This window comes from Primulina huaijiensis, unplaced genomic scaffold (genome assembly GCF_012295235.1).
Source record: "Primulina huaijiensis isolate GDHJ02 unplaced genomic scaffold, ASM1229523v2 scaffold20025, whole genome shotgun sequence".
Taxonomy (NCBI): Eukaryota; Viridiplantae; Streptophyta; class Magnoliopsida; order Lamiales; family Gesneriaceae; genus Primulina; species Primulina huaijiensis.
In genome coordinates this window covers 287,301-305,164 of record NW_027351963.1, presented here as the reverse complement: position 1 = coordinate 305,164, position 17,864 = coordinate 287,301, and the positions used below count along the sequence as shown (strand labels likewise).

Below are 17,864 nucleotides of genomic sequence, written 5' to 3'. Positions count from 1 at the left end.
TGAATTAATGTGTGTTTTGTCTTTCTAAATGATTTCAAGAATTCAAATTTCGTCATCTCATATCCATCAAACATAACATCATGTAATTCGAGTGAGATTTCCATTTACACAAACTTAAATTTTGCATTGTGCGTGTATTTCTTAACTCCAAAGATACTTATCAAGAATTTAAAATCAAATTCAAATTTTCTTATGCACATATTTTCACTCCACAAAATAATATAAAAATCAGTTATTGTCTTAGCACGAGGTTTATCATTATATAAAAAAATCTAAACCAAAATCAAAATCAAAATCAAAATCATGAAATAACATTTTGAAATAAAAAAGAGAAAGAAAAGGAAAAAAATAATATGAAACGATAATCAAACCATGGTGTGTCGAAGCATATTTCGACAGATGCGGGATACGATATATATAACTTTGCCACGATCCCTCAGAGGATGATACTCCAAAAATTTATACAAGAAACCACCCACAATCTACTCACCAATCTATAACCCTCTCTATCCGCCGCCGCTCGCCTCCGTAACGTCCTCACGCCATTAAAGTTCCTGCACAGCCATCGGTTCCTTGCGTGGCTTCTCGGCTTTCTATTGTTAAATTTATTGTTTCGGCTATTTTTCTTGATATTACGTGAGTTGGATTTTGATTTTAATTTGTTAGATATAATTTACTGATTTCCATTGATCGTTGTCCTTGTTAGAAATCAAGCGTGTATCTGGTGAGATTTGAGGCTCGATGTTTGATTTGAACCCAATTTGGTTAAACCCTAGTGGTTTCGATTTGCTTCCACTTTGTTTTGATTGGGTTCATACGATTTGCTGGGGGTCTGAATGCTCTGGGGATCGGTGTATGACTTCCCTTTGTTTATACATTCGGTAGACGTGATTAGATTAATTGGTTAATGAATTGTTCTGATAATTTTGTGTTGGCTTTTGTTTCATGTGGCCAGTTCATCACTTGGTTTTTGGAAAAGCAGCTAGACTTTTAGCATTTTTTTCCGTTTTTCCAGATGTTGCCTTGCCTGCTCAAAAATGGATTCCCTCCCACCACACCAGCCCACCCGACGATAAAAATAACTTCGGGAGTTTTTCTTGCTTGTTGTTTATGAATATGACGTTACTTCATTAAAAGTTTCATTCCGAGTGATTTCTTGGATACTAACCTATAAAAATCCATCTTGATTCTCTCCTTTTCGTGTGTGTACATGTGTTTGCCAATAGTTTACTCATTCTAATGGTTGAGCATTCATTCAAAGTTAAAATATTGAGAAAAATCCCTTCTTGATGCATATGACTTTACCTTTATTGTTTTGATATTGATCATTAATATTTCATCTAATGCTCGTCATTCTTGTGCATTTATAGTCATTGATGTTGAACTTTGGTTGCTAAATCTATGCTAGACAGTGGATGCATTACTTGTGTTTTTACTCTTAGTCTTGCAGTTGCTGGAGGTAACATTTTATTGACAAATCAATTTATCTCCTTTTTGTTCATCGTGATTTGCAGAACTTTGTCTTTCATTTATCGATACTGGAAAGATTCATACTTTTTCACTGCTGTTTCGTGGTATTCATATATGGCCTGAATTGTGCTTTTCATGGGAGGTGTAGAGGATGACGAACCACCATCAAAACGTGTGAAAGCATCCTCTGAAAAATTAAGAGGTCTTTCAAACGGTGTATCCGTTAGAGATCGAGCTAGTTGCTCATTGAGTTACTCTATGGCTCGCCCCATAGAATCTGAAGGGGATGACGAGGTTATTGGTTCAAAAGGTATTGTTAAGAAGGTTGAACTTGTTCGAATCATAGCTGAGGCGTTATATTCTCTTGGTTACACAAAGACAGGGGCTCATCTGGAGGAAGAGTCGGGAATACCATTGCAGTCAACTGTAGTAGATTTGTTTATGCAGCAAATTCTTGATGGTAAATGGGATGAAAGTGTAGCAACATTACATGAAATTGGCCTAGCAGATGAAACTATTATTAAGATGGCATCTTTTGTAATAATGGAGCAAAAATTTTTTGAACTTCTGAATGGAGATAATCTCATGGATGCTTTGAACACTCTGAGGACTGAGATTGCTCCACTTTGTGTAAATGATGACAGAGTTCGGGAGCTGTCTTCCTCTATTTTGTTTCCCTCCCTGAATTTGTTCGATGGATTTTCTGGTCAGGAGTCTAGGCTAAAGTCGCGTAAAAAGTTACTGGAGGAATTGCAAAAATTGCTTCCTCCAACTGTGATGATTCCAGAAAAGAGATTGGTTCATCTTGTTGAACAAGCTCTTGATTTGCAAAGAGATGCTTGTAGGTATCACAACTCATCAGTCGGAGAAATGTCCTTATTCACTGATCATCAGTGTGGAAGAAACCAGATTCCTTCTCAAACCTTGCAGGTAATGCCACTTTCGATTTTGACTAGTTGAGAATAATATGAAACAGTTTACTGGTAACAATAGCATGAGGCAGTCAATATGGTCTTCATTACATTGATGAATATGTGAATTCCAACTTAAACTTCTTCCTTTCATTTGTTAATCAAACTTGTCTAATTTTATTCTTATGTGAAAATAAAAAAGGAAGATGGTTTAAATAAGTAAAACAGTACACGTAATTGTCCGCAAAATCGGTATTTGTCATCATCATCATTTCTTCTGTTTTAATTGAAACTTCTAGTAAACCAACTTATTTACTTTGTTTTCTTGACTATGTTTTCTTTTTGTGCAAATATAATGACAGGCTTACCATATATCTGATTTCTCAAAAAAATTATTTACTCCAAATATCACTGGAATGCTATAAGTTTGTATTTTCCATAAAAGCTGCCGTGTTCGGTGACTACTGATATCTTGCATTGCTTTTAACCCTCCAGATATTGCATGAACACAGTGACGAAGTTTGGTTCTTGCAATTTTCTCACAATGGAAAATATTTGGCGTCTTCATCCAGTGATGCTCTTGTAATTGTATGGGAGGTAATTCTTATGTGTCTTTCGTTTTATTTATGAATGAATTGGTTAGTTTTGGTCTTGTTTTTTCTAAACCCTTTAGACTCCTTTATGTCAGATAACCGGCTTGTGTACACTAGTTTTCCATGTCGTCATTTACAGTTATTGTACTCTAAATAACAATGAATCTTTAACGTATATTTTTTGATGAAATCTTTGACATAATTGGAGTTCCATTAGTTTCATGCATTTTGAACTGTTTTTACAAAAACGTTTTCGAGGAATGTGGAAGAGGCTTGCTCTTTAGATGATAAGTTGATATCCACCTCATCCATCAAGTGTTTATGACTACTGTGTTATCTTTTTTTTTCCTCGCGATGATATGTTTTGGATACAGCTGTCTTTATTTGCAATTATATGTGATTGGATAGCTAGATGGACTACTCTATCGTTTTGTTACTCATTGTAGGTTGCAGTTGATGGTGGAGTTTCTGTAAAACATAGATTATCTGGTCATGAGAAACCTGTTTCCTATATGTCGTGGAGCCCAGATGATCGTCAACTTCTTACCTGTGGATCAGAGGAGTATGTTAGACGATGGGATATGGTCTCCGGTGAATGCATTCATATATATGAGAAAAATGGTCTTGGCCTGATCTCTTGTGGATGGGCTCCAGATGGGAAGAGTATATTTTCTGGTGTTACTGATAAAAGCATCAGCATGTGGGATCTGGAAGGAAAAGAGGTAGAGTGTTGGAAAGGGCAGAGAACTATTAGGACTTCTGACTTGGGGATCACTACTGATAGAAAAGAGCTGATATCTGTTTGTAAGGAAACTACAATACTATTATGTGGATGGGAATCAAAGTTAGATAAATTTATTGAGGAAGATCAGACAATAATTTCATTTTCTCTATCTGAAGACGGCAAGTTTCTGCTAGTTAGCCTTATGAATCAAGAACTTCATCTTTGGAATATAGACGGCCGTGCCAAGCTTGTAGCAAAATACAAGGGCCATAAGCGTACACGCTTTGTTGTGAGGGCTTGTTTCGGCGGATTAGAACAAGCTTTCATTGCCAGTGGAAGTGAGGACTCACAGGTAATATTTCTACTCACCTTCTGATCATGATGTTATCTTTTATATTCCATGGTATTCTTGTTTATATGTTTTCTTTTGCTTCTGTTTTATCTAAATTTCTAGTCCTGGTCAAAAAGAATACTCAGTTACGCATTTCTGTGGACTTCGTAATGCAAATTGAGAGATGGTTTCCTTGAAAAAAATCTAACTAGTCATTGGATGGTTTAGTTGAACTTCTGATTTATTCATAAGAGAAACAAAGCTTGAGACGACTTGAGTCTTCCCTTTGTTACAATTTATGTGTCCATATTCCTTCTTATCGGAACTTCTAAAATTGTTTATAATTTGTGAAACTGGGAATTCTTCAAAAGACCTGTGCTTAGATCAACTGGAAGATTTTGTAACCAATTCTGAGTCACACTGGGCCCGTACATCTGAAAAGAGATTATGATGTTGTGTACTTAGTGGTGGTAAAATTTACCCTGACCCTTCACCTACCCATAAATGAATTTCGTGAATGCTTCTACCAAGTGGTTTTTTAATTGGAATCTCATAGGTACATGCGATGTGTCATTTAAGTTTTGTAACAAAATGTAATGATGCCTAATTTAATTTCAATCCTCCCGTCTCCATTCCTTTCCCATATCCTCAAATGATAACTCCATGCCGCAGCCAGTCCAGGAATCACCAAACCTAATTCATTAGCATATTCTGCTATTCCATGATCTGTTTTTTCAGGGCTAAGAGTGGCAATAGTACGGTTGCTATTTCCTTGTATTATTGTATAATCAAACTTTGAAAATAAGAAAATTCCAGAACGTACTCAGTTTTATATAAACTATAATAATTTTTCCTAGTAGCAAGGTAACCGAAGTATTGACAAGACAAGGAGGCAGGGTTACGGGTTTACTTTGCTTCAAGAAGCTCCGAGACTGCATTTGGTTGAGAGGATTTCAAATCAGATTATTTCAAACCCAAAGTTTAAATCTATCCCAGTGGTTAGTGTAATCTTGAAATCCATGGATTTGAAGTCCATCTATTTACATGTTTAACTTGTTTGTATTGGATTTCAAGTTCCTATACCAAGTCCTTTTTGATCCTTGAATATTTTTTTGTGCTGAATATCCATTCGTTAACTGTGGAATTGTCAGATCATGGATGTTCTCTGCTAATATGTATCAGATTATCCATTCACTCAACTTTTATGGACTACGATACGATCCAGAAAAGTTTTGGAATTTTCATGGATTGAATTTCAACCTCGATCCTCTTCTGATGATTACGAATTCTTGTGCGTTTTAATTGGAACAATAAACATGCTTTTTTTCCCCTCAAATCCCCGTTTCATGGAAGATAATTGCTAATAGCTCAATACTTTGTGTAGATTTATATATGGCACAGATCTTCAGGAGAGCTGATATTGACATTGGCTGGACATGCGGGAGCTGTCAACTGTGTTAGCTGGAATCCCGTGAATCCCCATATGCTTGCTTCTGCAAGCGACGATGGAACTATACGTATATGGGGCTTACATCAGGTAAACATGAATTACAATGGAAAGCAGAGTAATGGTGTCCACCACTGCAACGGAGGAACTTGATGAAAACCATTCCTTCAAACAGTGTATTCCTTTGCCATTGCTTTTATGTAAATTCTTTTAAATGTCAATCTAACGATTAACAGAATTCAATGTGGACTTGCGCGGTCAGCGTGATAATAATTCCGGCACTTCTTATTCTTGATTCATCATATTCTCGAGTGGTTTATGTGCAGTGTGACTCATGGAAAATCTCAGTATTTGGCCTCCATTTGACAGCGAGTTTGATGAAATGATATTCTGCACCAAAGGGGTGTAGATGAACTAAATTGAGTCGAATTTGAAGAAAACTTTAATGCTCGAACCCGAGTTTGAGTTCAAGTTCGAGTTTAATGCTAACATTTATAACTATTTTGTGAGTTCTTCAAACTATCACTGAGAAATAAATATTTGAAATATTCAAAAATGTTTATATTAATATAATTATATCATACACCAGCTCGGTGATATTGTTTAAAGAATGTCGTCGTGATTTATTTTTTCATAATTGGTGAAAATATAGAAGATACAATTTTTTTGGGGATGTAAGTATAAAAGATTATATTTTTTTTTGGAAAATAAAGATAAAGTTAAGTTGAAGGAATGAGAGTAAAAAGAGAAGAAAAGTATGAAATAGTTGGTCTGTATCTTCCAAAAAGTTTCATCTTCAAAATATGTTATTCATCCTAATCTTGCTTCTTAATAGTAGACCGTGGACGACATGGAAATCTTCTTCGAAAAACGAACATTGTTTTTTATTTTCTTCTCTTGAAATAGATTGATTTGAAGAATTTGGATCACTTGGTGATTTAGTTTCAGAGTCTTGAAATGATAGAACGATATAGCTCTTCTTTAGAAAATAGACGAATAATTCTTTTTGAAGAAATCGTGAATTATAACTTTTGTTTTTTTTTTTTTCAACATGGTGATTCTGATTCATTTGCACAGCTACCTTGAATTCTACTATAAGTTTTTTCTTTCTTTTTTCTTGTTTTGTCGTGTCAATAATTGTTTTAGTCATATCCTCTCCAAATAACAATTTAAAATTAATTTATTGGTATTATATTTTATATTATATAGCTGATAATTATTTTTAACCACAGTTTTCCAAGTTTTTTAAACAACTGTAATTTTCTATTTAGTCAGTTAGTTACTTTTGANAATTAAATGTATGTATATAAACACATAATTTTAATATGTTACAAACACATCGTTGTATATTTATGTGAAAAATGCTGCAACACATGTTTGACATGTTATCCAATTGATAAGCCAACAGCTTTGGGCTGAGACAAACAGAAGGGATCAAGTACCTTAGGCCTGGGGTTAAAGTTACATACAAAGTACTCACATCTCCATCTCTCCAATCTCCATTCAGGCAAGACAGAAAGAGTTAATCGCACTCTCAACGTATTTCCTAGCACCTTTGAACCATCTTTTGTCTCCTGCCTGTGATTTGCAAATGTACAGCTTCCCATTTGACACCGTGGCAGATATCAGCTGGTGTTTGCCCCCCTCATCTCCATCTGCTGTTCTTGTCAAAACCGATAAAAGGTAGAAAGGCTTTCCACCGATCTCTGTGGTTGATGCCTCCAATATATTTGCAGCTGCCACTGCTCCTGAATCAAATCCTCCCTGAAAATTGACAATGAAGCTTGTTCATGGCCAGAAAATACATCACCAAATGTTGAGAATCCACGCCAAAGATATTGCTACTGTATATGTAAATCTATCAGTGTAAACAAGTGATTTACCTCTGAGTCAGTTTGACCAAAGTACACTTGTTTTCCTAGAAGATAGTTCACCTGAAAAATTAGCAGATACACTTACACATAAGCTCCGGCTTATCGTCTAAATCATGCTTCCAACTTAATCGAGAACACTCATGCTAGGAAGGTATAGATTATCAGAATGAGCTTTACTTTTGCATAAGAAGCTACGAAAGCATTGAAAATATATTTACTTATACATATGTTACAAGGTTTGGTCAACTGAATTCGTCATTGAGTTAAGGGAACTATAATGTCAAGTTTCGTTCTAAAGCTATTTTTGGGATAGCATAGATCAGAGGTGGAGTGGGAAAAGTTAATAACTGGGGAATGGCCAGAAATCGGCATGGAATGATGGTAACTTTCAAAGTGTTGCATAAAATAAAAATCATCCGGAACGTAGACCAGTACACCAAGACAGTTCCAGGGGTCCTCTGTTTAAACAAAATGTAAGAGGAGATGGGTAATTACTGAAGAAAGGAAGCTTTCCGGGGGTCCATAGTCAGTGATGGACTTCTTGTCAGTAGGGGTGATCATCACAGAAACATTGGTCGTGGAATCAAAGTTGTCCTCGTATCTCAGAATCTGTCCTGGAAACTCTACTTCTTTGCTTGGATTCCACTTTGATGGGATGGTTAATTTGAACCCGTCCCCGTTGTAAGGCGTGAATTCTGTGTTGGTCTTTGGTTTCCCAAAGATATTGGCTGCATATACCAAAAACACCACCACTCATTATTTAATTTGATATGCTGTGAGCCCCAAGGTGGGAACTGAAGTAGGTGCTTTTATACTTCTCAAGTGAAAACGTTCTCAATTTTACGTATAAATCAAATATTTGAAGTCATCAAAACACCTTAATCTGAACTCACATGTTTTGCACTAAAACTTCCCATGCCATAGTATGTATAATTTTTTTAGAGACTACGATTTTCTAATAACCTTGACAAAACAATGGTTGACACGAGCATATAAAAGTAGCATCTACCAGATTCTCCATAAGCAGCATCGGCAGGTGAAACCTTGGACCCCACAGCAGCACCACCGATCAACACAGTGAGAGCCAATCTACGCGACATTGCAGCCGCCTCGGCTGTGCTGCCACCGTCTTCATGAGCCGCAGACTGTTTCTGGGCGGCCCGGCACACCACCAGACCGGATTTCACCGCGTTACTGCGCTGGGAAAAAGCTCTTGCAGCTGGAGAGGACAGTGCTGCAAGATTGTTCAACAAACATGCAGCTGACGCCATTTCTTGGATTATATTTACCATTCTGTCACGACGTATTCTTATATATTTTATAACTAATATAATATATATTTATTTCTCGATTGTCTGATTTAGATGAAAGTGGAGTGTGTAGTAGTGGAGTGTGGGGGAAAATTTGTGGTGGTGATTTTTGGAGGATTGGATTTATGATAAGAGGATAAGGCTATATTGTTTAAGATTGGTGCCATGTCACAAGGGAAGGGCCCACAAAATATGAAATATCCCAGTAGGATAATCATCTCCGATGAATCTCAAGTTTGAATTTTGAACCAAGATAAGATTATTTCATCAAATGTTTGATTGCTTATCTCAGACTAATCAAACAACCAGATCATTAATACAAAATTAGGATATATTTAATTTTATTTATATTAATTATCAAAAAAATATAAAATCGTTATTTAAAATCTTATCTTAAATATGATGTCTTGGAAAGGTCCTGATCATCTTTGGACTCGAGTAGAAAAAGAGGACCAAAACAGAACCAAATTCCTAGTTACTCCTGGGAAACTGAGTAGCCCAGTAGAAGCCAGGGGTCATCTCGACCGACCAGAGTTCATCTCTTCCGACCAGGACCAGAGTCATCTCGCCCAACCAGTCTCGCCCGGCCAAGGTTAATTTCGCCCGACCAGAGTTCATCTCCTCCGAGCAAGTTCATCTCGCCAGGGTTCATCTCCCTCAACCAGAGTCATCTCGCCTTATTAGAGTTCATCTTCCCCCCGACCATGGTACATCTCCCTCGATCAAAGTCATCTCCCTCGACCAAGGTCATCTCGTCCAACCAGGGTGGGTTGATCTCCCCCGGCCAATTTCATCTCCCTCGACCAGGGTCATCTCGTCCGACCATGATTCATCTCACTTAATCACAAGTAAAGATCTTTCTAGATTAGATTCTTTCCCACTTGGGCCGATCGCAAAGAGATAGGCCCACTAATATGAGTCGTCATGCCTACTGACAAAGGACAGGGTATGTACAGTGGTCAAAAAACACAACATAGGCAGTTGACAGAGGGCATGGCATGAGCAGATGTCTAGTCAGGAACAATGTCTAAGCACTATAATCGAAGTCGTCTTTTCTCCTATACATACATAGGTTTGCTCATTTATTTGAAACAAGTGACTTTGCATTATACTACATTCAATAAATTCTCTATCTACTTAATGAACCATATACCGACCTGAGTGTCAGAGTGGTCACGCCGGAAACTCTTCGAACTCCCTCATTGACATTTTTCTTGTTGAGTGTGTGCAAATCCTCTGACCTGAGTTCATCCCATCAGGCCATGCCAGACTCATTCTACCAGGTCAGGCCACTCGGACTCATCTCATCAGGTCGAACTAGGCTCATCCCACCAAGCGAAGCCACTCGTGCTCAAACCATCAGGTCAGGTCATACTCATCCTACCTGGTCAGGTCACACATACTCATCCCATCAAGCCAAACCAGGCCATCCAGGCTCATCCCACAGGGCCAGGTAAGACCACCCACGCTCATCCCACCATGCCAGGCCAAGCTCATCCCACCAGGCCATGTCAGACCAATCATGTTCATCCCATCAGGTCAAAAATATTCATAGAGAAATAACAACTATGTTCGGTAGATTGTCCACCCAACTCACCTAATGTATCCGGACATCATCACATATTATTCTTTATTCAAAACTATTTCACAACCTACACAAATATTTTAATAATCACATTATTATTTATCCACATAATCTTATCAAGCAAACTAAACGTAACTTGAAAATAATTTATATATAAAAAATAATTCATTAAATAAAAACCAATGAAATATAAAATTGAGAAGATTATTCCTACTAAGCAAAAAATAATAAGTCCCAACAGCAGCTTTATTTAGTGAAGTCAAATTAAAATGCTAAAATTGAGGAAGAACAGAAAGTATTTGTACAGTAATAAAAAAAAATTTTTTAAAAAAATGTCTTCATTACCCTGATTCCTACTAGCCGTCCAACATATTTTATTCTTTTATACACAACCTTATAAAAATAAAAATAGACTGCCCAATTTTTTTATTATTATTATCATACATTTAGTTTAGTTTATTTATTTGTCATCTGAAAAAAGTTATATTTAAAAAATCCATTGGTTACACACTCGTATATATGTTAATAGATTTCTTATAAGAGGGTTTCACAAGTTTTTTTTATGAGACGAATCCATCTGATTCATATTTAAAATAAAAATTATTATTTTTAACATAAAAATAATATTTTTTTACGAATAAGATCGATTGAAGATTCGTTTCACAAAATTGATCCGTATGATGATCTTATATGACTATATGAGTTTATAATTTACCTGACTTTTATTTCTATTTAGTATTTATACTTCAAAAAATTACTAATTTTTTAAACATAAAACATCCATTCATTTAGAATTAGAAATATCAAAGTATAGACTCAAAAATCACCAATACATATTGGTGTTTCCAACCAAACAAAAAGAGTAAACATAAAAACAAGAATACTTAGTAATACATGAGCAATCTCGTTTGCTTGTCTACGAACAAGATGAACCTAGAAATTTGAGTTTACAGATAATAATTCTCAACATTGCTCGATAATGCCTCCAAACTCAGTCAAATCCGTATTTGTTGTCTTCACAGCTAGGAAGACTAGCTGTGTATCCACATCGAAGAGAACAATTGTGAAATCTGTGTTGCATATCCATGACAGAGCTTCAAATAGATCTATAGTTTTCTTCTCTTTTTTGACACATCGTAGTCTTTTCATAAAAAATGTTCTGACTATAATGAATTTTTTCTTTTCGTCGCGCACCACCATGCCTATACCCGCAGCAAAAAAATTACTATTAAAATGTGGTATAACCGATATTCCATTTTATGCCTTCCAAATTATATGCATGCCTAAATTAGAGTATAATATAGTTTTTATCTGTCACTTATAACTGACCACTAGTTAGCAAAATTTTGAATTATTATGCTTGTCTATTAAATACAAGTGAGTAAAACAAATAATATAAATATACGTACATATATTAAATTGTGCTTTAGAACAATGTATTTTTACTATTTAAATACCTGTTAGCATAACATATACATGTATTTTTTTTAATATAAAAGTTGAATCAGAAAATGATAAATTGAGTAGAATTTTCTTTAAAATACACACTTTACATACACAAAAAACTTGTATGTCACTGTATCTCTTACGAGAATAAATATTATTTTTATGTCAAAATATTATTCTATGCAAAGCCATTTCTTCGTTGATTCAAGAGCAAATGATCAATAAATATTCATCTTAATAGTTAAATGTGTGTCCATCCCATATCAGATATAATTTTTTCTGCAGTGCTTGACTAACCCGAAAAGTGTTTTTGCACTCAATCAGTTCACATGTTTTCTTAAGATGAAACTGGGTACAAAACATAAAATCTGAAACAAATATATGATTTTTCGAAATTAAATGTTTTAAATATAACATTAATATATGATTTTTTAGTACCTAAATATATATAATTTTTTTATATTAATGACATGTGTTTTTCGGATGAAAATTCGATGAAAACTTTGAAAATATAGTATTAATATATTATATTTGAGTACTAAATATTTCAAGTCAGACATTAATATATGATTTTTTAGTAGTATAACAATTTTTTTGTTAATGACATGTTTTTCAAATGAAAATTGGTATAAAACATTAAATATATGATACTAATAATATATGATATTCATTATAAACTCATTCCAATCAGGTACTAATATATGATATTTGAGCACACAAACAAATGTAGTAAGTATTGATATTAATGTATTTGTTCTAATTTTATACTCAAAATTTTATATTTTGTATCAGATCTAAAATAATTTGTTCAGCAATATCATATATATATACCAGATTTTAAATATTTTGTATCGATTTAATCCGAAAAATATTTGTGAATGTAAGGAGTGCATAAACACTTTTTTTTTTTTAAATCAGAAAGAGAGAAAATTTCGATATTACATAAATTAAACTCACATTTAGCTATGTGCCGCAAATTTCGTCGAATATATGACAAGATGGGGTCCACAAATAAAAAACGTCAATATTCAATTAATTTCCACACTAGTCCATTTCATAGAGTTAAACCTCAAGCGTTTGTCCCATTGTTGCCGGCCAAATACTATATTTCTCAAAAACCCAAATAGTTTAATCCCACCAATCACAATCTCCTCTCCGAACAGCCCACTTCACTATATTAACAGATGCAACTTCTTGCCGGTTCTGAGTTCATTTCACGACCAAATGAAGCGGTATCGGAACCGGGAAATCTGGGATTTCGAGCATGAATTGGTGGCTGCCGCACACGGCTTTAATGTGTTGAATGGTGGCGATGATGTGTTCTTGAATGGTGGCGTTGATGGCCTAAAAGTGATCCTGGGTATTGATGGTGGGACCACTTCTACTGTGTGTGTGTGCATGTCTTTCTTACCATTTACTCAGCCGCTGCCCGACCCTCTGCCCATCCTTGCTCGGGCAGTGGCTGGCTGCTCCAATCACAACAGTGTTGGAGGTATATTTGTATCTCTTCACGTATGCATATTTACGTTTTTTGTACTTTGTTAGTTTTGTACGTTTGATTTTTATTTTCCGTGTTGGAGCTGGAAAATTCGTGCTCATGTTTTTAGTTTAGCATGGTGCCTTGGTGGGATAATATCATTGAATAGTTAAAATTATATTGGTTGTGTGGATTAATTCCTAGCAAAAGCAGCTGGGATATAGATATATACACTGTTTTTTTTAAAGTCGGTTGTAGTGGTTTTTGAGCATTGGTCAAAATTTTTCTTAACAGGAGATATGACTGATGTTTTAATTCTTTGTCCTTTTCTAACAGAAACTGCTGCTAGGGACACTTTAGAGCATGTTATGGCAGAAGCTCTCTCAAAGTCAGCTTCAACACGTTCTAGTGTTCAAGCTGTTTGTCTTTCCGTATCTGGTGTTAATCATCGAACAGATCAGCATCGAATACTCAGTTGGCTGAGGTCTACTTGACTAAGATTTTATTTTGCCATGCATCCTTATGCATTTGCATACATTCTTTTTCAGTGTAGCTAGAATCACTTTCACTCAGCATTCTTAGAACTTAGAAGGCTTACCCCACCTCCATCTCCAAAGTGTTCTGGTCGCCACTATATACATGCTCGAATTTCATCATAAGACGAGGATAGTTTTGCAACATGACATTGTTGACACCATCTGATTTCTCTGGCTCACTTTGGTATAGAGACTTGCTGGGACAATTTAATATTAAGAATTTTACATTTCCATTCAGTGAATGTTTGTGAGATGACTGATCTCTGAGTATTTCTACTTTGATGAACTTGATCTATCAAATTTAAATAAACTGACACACCTTTTTAACCCTTACTCTGCCATTATTAGCCACTACCTTTTCTGACTTTTAAGTTCTCATTTTCCATTTTTATCTCAGGGAAATATTTCCCAGCCATGTCAGATTATTTGTCCAGAATGATGCCGTGGCAGCTTTGGCTTGTGGGACTATGGGAAAGCTTCATGGATGTGTTCTCATAGCTGGTACGGGTACCATTGCATATGGATTTACAGAAGATGGGAGACAAGCTCGGGCTGCTGGTGCTGGACCAATTTTAGGCGACTGGGGAAGGTAGAGGTTTTATAGTACTTGTACATGCATGCCATCTTTGTCGAGATGTATTTACTTCTTTATACATGTACATATTCCAAAACTTAAGCCCCTCTAAATTATTGATAGAATGTTGCTATCATCATTCTAAATTTTGACTTCAAAATATTCTGAATCTTGCATATTGCAGTTTTAAAAGACCTTGTTTAATTGCAACTCGTCAGATGTTTTATCATAATTGTCAGAAAGATTTTTTTTGAAGTCATTCAATCATGTACGCAGTATTTAACTTTTTATCTGTCTTACTGATGAGTTTTTGGTAATCTCTTCCATCCATTGGGCCTCAGGCTTCATTTTTAAATTTCACTTGGCGACAATTCAGTTACTACGACTTCCTTGACCTAATTCTGAGGAAAGCATTCGTAAATTGAAAGATGCGATTCCAAACAAAAGAATTGCTAAACCGGAGGGAAAGTCAAAGGATTAAGATTTATCTGATGTTATTACCTCCAATCTTTGATGAATGAGCTTATCTGACTTAGGGCAGTTACAGTTTACCAAGGAATAGTCTAGATATTTAACAGTTGTACTTGATTCCTTGAAAAAAATTATGTTTTATACGCCCAATGCATCTTTCCAAGTAGTCTACTTATTTTTCACAACTACATTTCAATTTTTTTAGGTTAAAATTTTGTTATTTTTCTTATGTTGAGTTTCAGTGGGTATGGTATAGCTGCGCGGGCATTGACAGCTGTTATAAGGGCTCATGATGGTCGAGGCCCAGAAACAACACTGATTGACCGTATCTTGCATGAACTCCAACTTTCTTCACCAGATGAACTAATCGGGTATGCTACTGATGTATAGATCAGCAGTGATAAAATTTCAATGTGCTAGTGGTAGTTGCATATGAATGTAATGACTGTAGCTGATTGACAGGCACTTTGCAGATGAATTTGATTTTACAAAGTATACTAATATCCATGCCTTGTTTCATTCTTGTCCTCAAAGTTTGTTACATTCATGCAAGTTTACAACACAACCAAACAGATGCTATTTGTTTTTCTTCGATGGAAATGTGACTTAGAAGTTTGTAAGGTTGGATGTTATAGATTTGATGGGTTTATTCAAGACAAGATTTGGGCTTTGTGAAGATGCACTTTCTGTGATAGCAGTGTAAATAACACTAATTTAGCTATCCATACAGTTAGATTTGTAGCTCTTCTTACCATGTTTGTGATGGAAAACCTCTTGTAAGCTATAATATTGGTGTGCAAAATGTACTCCTTTGTTTGTTTTTCACTACTTTGTGCTGTGTATTTGTATGTTTCCTAACCCTTTCTGTTAACACTATGCCTAGAACGAAAAACTTTTGTAGTGTCATGGCTCCTTCAATAAATATAAAGGAGCTCATATTTACATATGAGCTCAAACTAAGATGAGAACAAGGATCCATTGATAATTTAAATTAACTTTGAGCTGCTGTGTGGTATACCTCTTGATTCAGTCAGTTATATGGCAGTGTGTGTCAATTGGCACCAGATAAAGCTAGCACCTGTACGCGCAGTTTTTTTTTAAAATCTTGTGCAATTTGACATGTGGAGTAAGATGAATCATTGGAATGGCAATACTGCGAATTAAGAATCACTTAAATTTGATTTTAGGTGGACCTATGCAGATCCATCTTGGGCAAGGATAGCTGCTCTTGTTCCAGTTGTGGTTTCTTGCGCAGATGCCGGTGATCCAGTGGCCAACAAGATTTTACATGATGCTGTTAAAGAGTTGGCTTCAAGTGTGAAAGCTGTCGTCGAGAGATTGGAGCTATGTGGCGAAGGTGCGTCATGCCATGCCCTGGGCCCAGAACTTAAAATTTATGTTGCCATGTGATGTATACTTTGCCTTTCTTGCATTTCATATCTACGTTTAAACTATCTGCCTATGTTACTCCAACTTTGCCCCTGGTTTGAAAGTGGCAATGACACCAAATATATATGTTTGAAATCCGAGAAATCTTTGAGCTTCTACATTTTTTTATCAGAATGACTGCATGCTACTTATGGGTTTCTAATTGGACTCTAATTTTCCCCTACTTGAAAGCATCCATGAATAGGATAGATTGGTTTTGCACTCGATGACAATTTGTTTTCTTGATAATCTATCATCTGCCGTATGGGCAGTATAAAACTAAGCCTAAACCACAAATTCCATTCACTATAAATCCTACTGAATTTTTCTATTCAGATCAAATGGATAATTTTCCTCTCGTAATGGTTGGAGGTGTTCTTGAAGCCAATAAGAGATGGGACATTGGTAGCGAAGTAATCAATTGCATCTCCAAGGACTTCCCTGGGGCTCTTCCTATTCGTCCAAAGGTGAGTATATCTTATTTATTTGCTTCCCTTCTTCACGCCATTTACATTAGACTCTCTGACATATCATCATCTAATTTTTTTTTTATTTCATCTCAATATTTTCGTCGCAAAGCTCTTATAGATTCCATGTGAAATTCCGAGTTTAATTCATACTTGAGAGCCTGGCTGAACCTAGCAACCACAAGATTGTGGATCCTTGGATTAAGTAATCTTATTACGCAGGTAGCAGAATTTTTTTTATCTTAGCAGGATATGCAGAACAGCATTTAACGCCATGCCTTATGTAGTAGAAACCATAAGAAACAACCTTTTCATTATAATTGAGACAGTTGCCTTACGCAATTAGGTAACCAAATGGACCAGAAACTATCATACCTCTTCATAACAAAATGATCACAACCCGCAAAATTCCGGCCGACTCTTCTTAAAATTGGTACAGTCATTCGTCCAATAATCTAATCTTTGTGCCAATAAAGGCAAGAAGTGCATACAAAATCAAGAACTTTTATGTTTTGTGATATCTTGACTAGAAGATCAAGTCATTCAAATTTCTCGCCGTCTCGTAGTGAAAATGCCAGGAGTTACCATCTTTGTTTGTATCTCTTGACAGGAATATTATCATTCAATACTTAGGTTTTAGCTTATAAGCATCTTCAATTTCACCTGTTTGCGTTTCTCTTGTTCTCCGTAAACATTCTTCTTCTCGGCAGCCTGCATCTCATGAATTGAAAGACCTCAGCTTTTTCTTGTGTTTGTCCTTGGACAAAACTAGGTTGAGCCGGCTGTCGGTGCTGCTTTGCTTGCTTGGAACTCTTTAATGAGACAATCTCACACATTGGGAAGGTGACTGTACATATTATTCGAGGACACCATCATTTGTACAGCGAACAAGGTGAAATCACAAAGAAAGCAATATTTTTTTTTTTTTTTTGTGAAATTGTTATTATTATGCGAAACAGCAATTCTTACTGATATATGTATTTCCTGTCCAAATATAATATCAGAGTGATAGAACACACATTTTTGGTGTTGGTTTTGTGTCATAAACCGAGTTGCTGCTTGAAAATTGTCATTATCTCGAGTTTTTCGGGTAAGGGTCTTTCTTTTTTCTTTAAAAAAAAAAAGACTAAGGTAATGCACTTCTAAGCGTTTGAAATAAATGGCAAGGCATCAAAAATGTAAACTCGACCATTACCTTCATGATAGATCTTACATATACA

The 17,864-nt window shown here is 35.6% G+C and overlaps 3 protein-coding genes across 4 annotated transcripts; 2 read left to right on the top strand and 1 right to left on the bottom strand.

The window, feature by feature from the left end:
* Positions 1–352: 352 nt before the first annotated feature.
* LOC140966069 (WD repeat-containing protein 26 homolog) lies at positions 353–5,775 on the top strand. The gene is made up of 5 exons (XM_073426381.1): positions 353–636; positions 1,515–2,400; positions 2,877–2,978; positions 3,421–4,050; positions 5,414–5,775. Exons 2-5 carry the CDS (start codon positions 1,606–1,608, stop codon positions 5,627–5,629), a joined length of 1,743 nt encoding a protein of 580 aa, XP_073282482.1. The 5' UTR covers positions 353–636; positions 1,515–1,605; the 3' UTR covers positions 5,630–5,775.
* A 1,068-nt stretch (positions 5,776–6,843) lies between these two features.
* On the bottom strand, positions 6,844–8,670 carry LOC140966101 (oxygen-evolving enhancer protein 2, chloroplastic-like). The gene is made up of 4 exons (XM_073426439.1): positions 8,360–8,670; positions 7,846–8,078; positions 7,360–7,410; positions 6,844–7,240 (listed from the first exon to the last, which is right to left on the bottom strand). Exons 1-4 carry the CDS (start codon positions 8,640–8,642, stop codon positions 6,980–6,982), a joined length of 828 nt encoding a protein of 275 aa, XP_073282540.1. The 5' UTR covers positions 8,643–8,670; the 3' UTR covers positions 6,844–6,979.
* Positions 8,671–12,648: 3,978 nt separating this feature from the next.
* On the top strand, positions 12,649–17,638 carry LOC140966039 (uncharacterized). Of its 2 annotated transcripts, none has more exons than XM_073426324.1 (7): positions 12,649–13,183; positions 13,505–13,652; positions 14,102–14,293; positions 14,992–15,120; positions 15,937–16,106; positions 16,550–16,644; positions 17,417–17,638. In XM_073426324.1, the coding sequence occupies exons 1-7, from the start codon at positions 12,682–12,684 to the stop codon at positions 17,489–17,491; spliced, it is 1,311 nt and encodes a 436-aa protein (XP_073282425.1). In that variant the 5' UTR covers positions 12,649–12,681; the 3' UTR covers positions 17,492–17,638. The 2 variants fall into 2 exon arrangements, with proteins under 2 accessions (XP_073282425.1, XP_073282424.1); XM_073426323.1 differs by having other exon boundaries at positions 12,654–13,183; positions 16,514–16,644; positions 17,417–17,636.
* The last annotated feature ends 226 nt before the right edge of the window (positions 17,639–17,864 follow it).

Bases quoted from the DNA above. Each gene is read 5' to 3' on its own strand.
- LOC140966069 (XM_073426381.1), top strand. From the start codon at position 1,606: ATGGGAGGTGTAGAGGATGACGAACCACCATCAAAACGTGTGAAAGCA. The intron at 2,401-2,876 runs GTAATGCCACTT...TTAACCCTCCAG, and splicing joins TTCCTTCTCAAACCTTGCAG to ATATTGCATGAACACAGTGA. The intron at 4,051-5,413 runs GTAATATTTCTA...TACTTTGTGTAG, and splicing joins GTGGAAGTGAGGACTCACAG to ATTTATATATGGCACAGATC.
- LOC140966101 (XM_073426439.1), bottom strand. From the start codon at position 8,642: ATGGTAAATATAATCCAAGAAATGGCGTCAGCTGCATGTTTGTTGAAC. The intron at 8,079-8,359 runs GTAGATGCTACT...TGGTATATGCAG, and splicing joins TGCTGCTTATGGAGAATCTG to CCAATATCTTTGGGAAACCA. The intron at 7,411-7,845 runs GTAATTACCCAT...CTAATTTTTCAG, and splicing joins CGGAAAGCTTCCTTTCTTCA to GTGAACTATCTTCTAGGAAA.
- LOC140966039 (XM_073426323.1), top strand. From the start codon at position 12,682: ATGACAAGATGGGGTCCACAAATAAAAAACGTCAATATTCAATTAATT. The intron at 13,653-14,101 runs GTCTACTTGACT...TTTTTATCTCAG, and splicing joins CGAATACTCAGTTGGCTGAG to GGAAATATTTCCCAGCCATG. The intron at 15,121-15,936 runs GTATGCTACTGA...ATTTGATTTTAG, and splicing joins TCACCAGATGAACTAATCGG to GTGGACCTATGCAGATCCAT.